The following is an 8,289-nucleotide window of genomic DNA, read 5'->3' as shown; positions in this document are numbered from 1 at the left end:
TTTAACCCTTTCTAGCCATGCGTCACAACTCCATCACAGAAAAACAAGGCACAGCTTTGGGGGAGGTTTCTGAAGTTTGGTTAATGGGGGTGTGACAGAGGCTGGCCTTGGAGGCATGGACTCTTCAAAGACTATTACAGTGAGATGTGCCAGATGCGATGCATGCACGGGAATTCGTAGACTTATGTACCAAGGAGTGGGGTGTGCTCCTGGCTCACTGGGTGGGTTTCCAGTGGAAGCTGGAATCATGGGGGAGGTAATTATTGCAAATTCCTAATGCCCGGTCTGCAGATATTCATCCCTTTGAAGCTTCACCCCCTGTGGCTAGGGGCATTGACTGGTTTTACCTGGGTCAGGAGGTCAGGGAGACAGAGGCCCCCAAACTGTATAAAGGTCAACCTGATCTGACTCACATCAGTCTCTCTCTGGAACAAAGAACTGGCAAACATGTGTACGGACCTGCCAGGAACCCATGTGAATGATCGGTGACACCAGGTAAGCTTAGAATCACAGACCCACAGGATTAAAAGGGACTGTAAGCGTCAGCTAGTATCCCACCCTCCACGATGCAGGATTTGTTGTGTAAACTATCTTGGACAGGTGGCTCCAGCCTCCTTTTGAAACCTCCAGTGAAGGAGCTTCCACAACCTCCTTAGGCCTCTGTTGCATTGTCCTACCGCTCTTACAGCTAGCAAGTTTTCCCTGAGGTAAATCTGCTAAATTGCTCTGCTGTAGTTTGAACCAATTGCCTCTTGTCCTGCCTCTGTGGCAAGAGAGAACAACTTTTCTCCATCTTTTTTATGGCAGCCTTTCAAGTATTTGAAGACCGTTATCATTTCCCCGCTTAATCTCCTCTGTTCTGAATTAAACATGCCCAGGTCCTTCAGCCTTTGCTCCTATGGCTTGTGTTCCCTCCCTTTGATCATCTTCATCACTCGCCTCTGGGTCCTTTCCGGTTTCTCTACATCCTTTCTTTTTAATTCCCTAGCTCGCGTGTACTGTTTTATAGTCTACTTTTGCTGTCATGCTTTAGTTCTAAACAAACACTTTGCCTTTGGAAGGCTGGCTGGTGGCAGGTAAACCCTGTCATTGCCCCTGGGAGAGAGCAGGACTGCAGGGGCTGACCTAGTCACGCCAGCTGGGATAAGCACAGTGAGTTTAGGCAGGAAATTGCAGCCAAAATCCCTGGCCTGGCGGGAGGGGAACATGAGACCCCGCCCTGAGAAAGGTGACAGCCAGAAGCACAGGCACTGAGCTTTACTTTTCCCAGTGGGTGCTCCACCCCCGCTCTGCCCCGAGGCCCTGCCCCCCGAGACCCCACCCTCGCTCTCTCTCTTCCCACCCCACTCTGCCCCCTCCCTGTGGTCCCGCCCCCTCACCCACCGCTTGCTGTTCTCCACCCTCCCCCAAGCGCCTCCCTGAGTGGTGCCGCCAATCATCTGTTTGGCGGTGCCCCGATTAGCTGCTCGGTGGCGCTGCCCAAGTGCTGTGGCTAGTGCATGTTGAGCACCCACTATTTTCCCCATGGGGGCTCCAGCCCCAGAGCACCCACCAAGTCTGCGGTTATGGCTAGAAGCCTGAGATCTGAGTGGGATGCCCTCAAGGAGGCCACAAAGGGGGCAGAGGTGCAATTGCCCCAGCACAGTGATGGGAGTTTGGATGATTGGAGTTCATTTTTTTAAACAGACCCCATGTATTTTAATGGCACCGAGGGTATGTCTACACAGCGAAAAAAAGCCCACGGTGGCGAGTCTCAGAGTCCGGGTCAGTAGACTCAGGCTGTGGGACTGAACATGGCAGTTGAGACATTCAGGCTCGGGCTGGAGCCTGGGCTCGGAAACCCGGCGAGGGGGAGGTTCTCAGAGCCCCGTCTGCACCCCAAGCCTGACCATCTACACTACTATTTGTAGCCCTGCTGCCCAAGTCAGTTGACCAGGGCTCTGAGACTTGCTGCTATGAGACTTTTTGCATTGTAGATGTACCCTAAGACTGGCTGGGATTTGCAAAGGAACCTCAGGGACCTATTACTATTAAAGAGCTTAGTCTAAGTAGGCACCCAAATCCCTTTGAACTCCAATGGGAGGTGAGTGCCTAACTCCCCGAGGCCTCTCGGAAAACCCAGCATGTTCAGTCAACCTAGAGTGCGCTCAGGCAGGGGATTCTCCCAGGAAGTTGGTGGGTAAGGGGACATGAAGCATGAAGCTGAATTATGTATCATTCAACTACCCTTTCCTGGTGGATTCAGAAAGGGCTGGAGTACCTCGCTGTGGCGCTACAGTTTCACCTGGATAATATTTGGGTGAGCAAAACTACGATAATATCCTTGCCCCTCGAACATGAACAGTTTCCCAATATTTAGGGCTTTGTTTGGTTGTTTTCGTTAGGAGGAGAAATTAAGGATCCAGTCAGGTGTTTCTTTGGTGCAGTCCTGTTTAAATACAAAGAACACACACAACGCCCTGTTTGTCTCAGCACAATAGGAACAAAGACCAGTTTCTTTGCTCATAATTCCAAGCCTTCCTTTCCAGCCAGCTCTCTGCCCCAAAGAAGCTTACTCTCTTGGCTTCCTCTCAGGGCTATGCTATGAGCACTTCTCTGGCTCTCTCCTTCTGACACACACAGCTGCAATCCAGTCGAAGACTCAGTCCAGGCATTTTCAATCAGTTTCCAGGGAAACCCCTCTTGTTATCCCTGAGTTAGTTCTTGCTCAGGCCAGTGCTTTGAGTGGTGGCTTCTATTGTTTCAGCTATCTTACTCCATAAAGGAGCTTAGTTGCTTCCTCCATTTAAGCTGAATGAAGGGTAGCTAGCACACCCAGAAGTTTTCAGTGAGATCTATGACTGCCCAGAGAGCAAAGGTACACCTCTGGCAGCTAACCACATGCTGCAGCATAACAATATTTTGCTTTTCTCTAGCCTGTTCCATCCAAGGCTTCCAAAGCTCTCTATAAACACCAACAGAATTGAGCCTCACTGCCCCCTGGGTGAGGGGGCAGTATGATTGTCTGCAATGACTAGTGGGAAAGGTGAGGCACAGGGAAGGGGAGTGACTTGCCCAAAGACACACAATGAGTCAGTGGCAAAGTGGGTACAGAATCCAGATCCCCTGGCTCCCAGCCCTGTGCTCCAACCACTCAACCCTGGTTCCTCTGGAAGTAGCAGTTGATCATTGAGGTGTTTCGGGTCCCTTTCTCTTTTCATGGGAGAAGGTGCCAAGGGTAGGTATGCAGAATGGCAAGGCAAGTGTCCCCCACATTCCTCAACCTTGGTCTGAAGGGACCTGCATTTCAAGTGGTGAGAGGACAGGTCAGCCTCCATGATGCATGGGATCTTGGTGTCTCTGCTGGAGCTGTCACCAAGAAGGCTGACTGAGTTGGTTTCTTCTATGATGCAGATGCTGTTCTTAGAACTAAGAGCACGAAGAAGCTGTCACAAGGAAATGACCCTTGATCGACAGCTTCATTAAATCCAGCGACTTCTAGGTGAATGGTCCCATATCTCCTCTAGTTACTAATGCCCTGAGAAATGCATCCCCCCGGCCTCTTCTCCGTGTAAAGACTGGTGAGTGATTTCAAAGAAAAAGCAGCAGATAAGGTGCTGGGTAGACTCACATCCTTTTCCCTCTGTCACTTGCACCATGCCTTGCAGCAGCGGGATGGAATTGCCCAGTCATAGACCGCAGTCCTTGCACTTCCCTCTTCTGCTTCTCTTGATTCAGCAGACTTTGTTCCATTGTATCACCACTGTCTTATCATGGCATTTCCTGGGAGGTGACAGCGTTGACCCCATCGCTCAGTGTCCCCCCCTATAAAAAGAGGGGAGAATCCAGGGTCCGGTATCAGCTGCACAAGGAAGCTAAGAAGAAATCCCATCTCTGGTTCTGCATCTGCAGCTCGTCCCCACCTGACAGCAACATGAAGGTCTCTGTGGCTGCCCTCACTGTTCTCCTCATCGCTGCCTTCTGCTTGCAGGCCTCAACAGCTGGTCCACGTGAGTCCAAGATCCGTCTGTGGAGCGGTGACCTCTCTCCCCTCCATCTCCCCAGGCTAGCGAGACAGTGACAGCGGGCAATGCCTGGGCACACACTCCTTCTGAGCTTTCATTGCCGGTAGGGAGAGGCAGGCTTGCCCCTTCTCTCTGCCTTACTGAAGGATGAAGCTGTGATGTGAGGTAGCCCCCACACCAGACAGCTCAGAGATCTCTCTGGGAACCTCCCTCAGAGCTAGGTGTTAGCAGGAGCCCCTTTGCACCTACAGGGAGGGAGCTCTCCAAGCCATCGATGAGAAAGACCAACCATGATTCTCTTGTCTTCTCTTTCAGAGGCACTCCACTCCCCAAGTGTCTGCTGCTACGGATACTCTCCCAACCCAATTTCACGGAGCCGCGTGGTGAAGTATGAATACACCAGCAGCAGCTGCTTCCAGCCGGCTGTGATGTGAGTATAATACCCAGCCAGATACCATATTCTCCAGGAGACCCCACCCCACCCCACAGGAAAGTTCCTCCTGGGGCACCAAGTAATTTGGGATATTATTAGCACAGCCTGTGAGAGAGACAGTCCTGAGCCCTCAGCTAGTTTTACGGTTCTCTCAATTAGAAACAGGCTAGGCTCAAGGGGGTTTTCAGCCCTCCGCCCCACCCCAGATGTTGAGTCCATACGGCTATAGTGCAGTGTCGCAGCTGGGGAAGCAGTGGTGGGAACTGGAGGGTGGATTTCCTCCTCTGACTGGCTGCGAGAAGCTTTTGGTGAAATTCAGCCAATTGCAGTGAAACTCTTCCTGAGCGTTATGAATAAGCTGGTTTCTGATTGGCTGAAGATTTTTGAAAAACCTGTTAGTAGTGAATAGTGGGTGGACACCCAGCAATCCAATGGGCCAGCAGAGCTGCCATTAGCTATGGGCCGTTGTGTCCTTAGGACCATTCGTCCCCTTTGCAGTAGCAGAGTGTTTGCTCTGAAAACAGGACCCATTTTCCTCCGCCGCCCTTGAGAGCTGGTACCAGGCGTTTCTAACTGGGGTTTTCTCTCTGCAGCTTCACAACCATCAAAGGCAAAACGTTATGCACCAATCCAGATGAGAAATGGGTCCAGGATATTGTGACTCAGCTGAGAGCCAGGGAAGCCGTTTCAAGGGCACCCTGAGCCTAGGGTCTGACATCACTTCCTGCCAAGCATCTTCCCAAACGGATTTCCAGGAAGCACTTTACCTCCTCTCAGCCTTTGAATCCTTACGGGCTATTTGTCCCAATTAGCGTTGAACTGTGAAAGATGGCCCTGAATTGTACTTAAGGGAATTTTAATGGCTCTGAATTGTATTTAAGGGAATTTTAATGTATTTGTCATGTGAATCGTGAAATATTTCATTCTCCTTTGTATTTGTTGGGTTTAAGTTTTATTTATTTTACAAAAAAAGAAAAATAAAACAAAAAATGGAAACTCTTGGGCTAATTCTCCTGCTGCAGGCATCCTGTCTGTCTTTTCTATTCAGACCTCAAGCCTGCAAACACGTGCTTAACTCGACAGCACTCATCCCATTGGAGTCAGTGGGACGACACATGCTTAAAGCTACGCAAATGCCATGTGTTTGCGGGATCAGGACCTTAGACTGGAGGTTCTTTTGGGTGGGGGTGGGGGTGTGTCTTACTCTGTTGTTTATACAGCACCTAGCACAAGAGGGCGCCTAACCAGATCAGGGTCTCGAGGCACTACTGTGGTATGAGTAAATCCTAGGCATTAAGGCTGCTATTGAAGGCTTCTGAGGGTGCCCTGGCTAGTAAATCTTTCTGCACACAAACAGCTGGACGCCTTTCTCTCTGGCTGGGAGGCGGGCGCCCGTGCAGCAGGCTGGGGCTGGAGCTGGAGCTGCACTGTGGAGTCTCCGTTTGAGCACTGGGTGGGTTTATGGTTACATGGGAGGGAGCACACATTGCAACTGAGAAGCAGAATTAATGGGACACAAGACAGAGGAGAAGGAGGGGAAGGGGCAGGACAGGATGAGGAGCGGCACTGTGCTGTCAATATTTAACTCTTGCTAAGATTCATTCGGGTGCTGGCGCTGCAGAGGGGAGAGATTGCTGAATGTAGGCATGCATCCGATGGAGTGAGCTGTAGCTCATGAAAGCTCATGCTCAAATAAATTGGTTAGTCTCTAAGGTGCCTCAAGTCCTCCTTTTCTTTTTGCGGATACAGACTAACACGGCTGTTACTCTGAAACCTGAATGTAGTTGTTTGTTTCCCTAATTCAGGAAAATTGCTGTCTTATTGCTAGGATGGGAGCAGCCCTACAGGGCAAAACAACTTAGCAACAGGGCACTTTGAATGAGGATTTAGCAGGTAGCGTTCACTATGATTTGAGTTTGCTCTTTCTTTGAGCAATTCTTGTCAAAGTGGATTAGTTCTGTTTATACAGGATCGGGTTTCAGTAGGAAATTCGGCTCATTCTGAGGCAGCAGCAACCTGTGCATCATTCCATGGAGTTCATATAGAGCAGCGGCTGTTTCTGGTGGTACTGATCTATTTCCCTTCCTGCTAGGTGTAGCTCCTTAACCAATTTACATCCCACCTGTAGATCCTGGCTTGGCAGCGTCCATTCCCCCACGTAGATGCAAGGTGGCACTACGAGACAAGAGGGTGTTTTAAACCAGCTTTCCAGTGGTTTGTGATCTTTTACCACAGGAATCTGGTCTTTCCTCTCTTTCCATTGAGAGCCAGAGGCCATTACCAGCATCTCCTCTTCGACCTGGTGGTAGCTTCTTTGTCTCAGATCTGCGAAGGGACTTAGGCGTTGCAATGCTCAGCATCATGGCACCTCCCTTATAGTCACCCAGAAACATCTCAGGAACAACATTGCAATCCACAAGCCCTACGTTGGACACTCAGGCTCCCTGTGCCATGAGGGGGAGAGAGACACACCTTGCCTGTGGGCTGCAGGACCCAGCACACTAGGCAGGGAGTTCCCTACACTAGCCACCGGGAGATGCTGATCAGAGTTAAGCACCTGTGTCCGGGCTGCAGGGAGGCTCTAGCTGTAGTGAGCGATCCATGAATGGGAACCAGGTGGCTCAGGCGCCGAAGTAGTTTCTTGCGGGAACGAGTGAGGCCCCTGCCTCGCTCCACACAAAGCGGCTAGAGGAGGAGGCCAGCACGCCACACCTGTTAGTCCAGTGGTTAGAGCCCTCACCTGGGAAGGGGGGAGACCCAGGTCCAATTCCCCTCTCGGCCGGAGCAGGACAAACAATTTGAACAAGGGTCTCCTACCTCTCAGGTGGGTGGGCTAACCACTGGGCTATGGGACACTCTGATGGGGGGTGTCAGTCCATCCATCCATCTCTCCTGTTGAAGCTGTTCCACTGTGGATATATAATGAAAAAATTACTGGAGCAGAGAGATGGAGCCCTGGGTCTTCCACCTCCTACGTGGGTACCCTAACCATCATGCTATACAGTCTCTCTCTCTCACCTGCTTACTTTTTAAGTATTTGGTGACCATACCTACTATGGGTCCCAGCTGCCAAATTCAGGGCAGACTGCAAGAAACAGGGCAGACACCCCCCCAAGCTGGGGTTATTCTCACATTAGAATTCACCAAGCCAGCAACCAAAGTGAGCTCTTGTATCACCACTCTGGTGAACAAGACACTAAAAAGACAGTTCCCTTAGGCAATCCAGGCCCTGTCACCACCCAGGCAGCTGGTCTTCATGGTGAAAGGTTACTGAAAACCAGATTCACTATACATAAAGTTCTTCTAATCCCAAAGGATCAGCCACTCCCCCAGGTCAATGTATATATACCTACTTTAGATCTTACCAAAGGCCATGTTTGTAGTCAATCCTTTAGTAACTAAAAGCTAAAGGTTTATTATTAAAAAGAAAAGAAGAGAATAATTCAGTGGTTAAAGGAATCATACCTGACAAGTGATTTCAGAATCTTGTAGATCTGGTTCACAGCAGGGATGGAAGTCTGCTAGTCTCTCTGGTTCACCCAAACGGATTGGGGGTCCATTGTCCAAAGCTTCCGTTTGTGAGAAAATCACAGTCGAGAGGTGAGGAGCAGGCCTGGAGACAAAGCAGTGATGTCACAGTCTCCTTTTATACTTTCAGCCGAAGTGCCTGGAAAGTTACTGGCCAAAGATGGAGTCTTGGATCACATGTCCTAACATGCCTTGCTGAGTCCTGGGGCAGACATTGCCTGAAATGTCTCCAAGAGAGGCTCACTGGCCCAGCTGATTGTAGTAATGGCCCATCAACCCAGGGATGTCTAGTCTGGATGTAAATTTGCCTGGTGGGTGTCACCT

General features: G+C 50.3%; 1 protein-coding gene across 1 annotated transcript; it reads left to right on the top strand.

Moving 5' to 3' along the window:
* Positions 1–3,783: 3,783 nt before the first annotated feature.
* Positions 3,784–5,312, top strand: LOC125624003 (C-C motif chemokine 3). Its single transcript, XM_048824242.2, has 3 exons — positions 3,784–3,989; positions 4,320–4,434; positions 5,031–5,312. The coding sequence occupies exons 1-3, from the start codon at positions 3,914–3,916 to the stop codon at positions 5,137–5,139; spliced, it is 300 nt and encodes a 99-aa protein (XP_048680199.1). The 5' UTR covers positions 3,784–3,913; the 3' UTR covers positions 5,140–5,312.
* The last annotated feature ends 2,977 nt before the right edge of the window (positions 5,313–8,289 follow it).

Source organism: Caretta caretta, chromosome 17 (assembly GCF_965140235.1).
Source record: "Caretta caretta isolate rCarCar2 chromosome 17, rCarCar1.hap1, whole genome shotgun sequence".
Classification (NCBI taxonomy): domain Eukaryota; kingdom Metazoa; phylum Chordata; order Testudines; family Cheloniidae; genus Caretta; species Caretta caretta.
The sequence above is the reverse complement of the archived record's forward strand: the minus strand, read 5'-3'. Positions and strand labels throughout refer to the sequence as shown.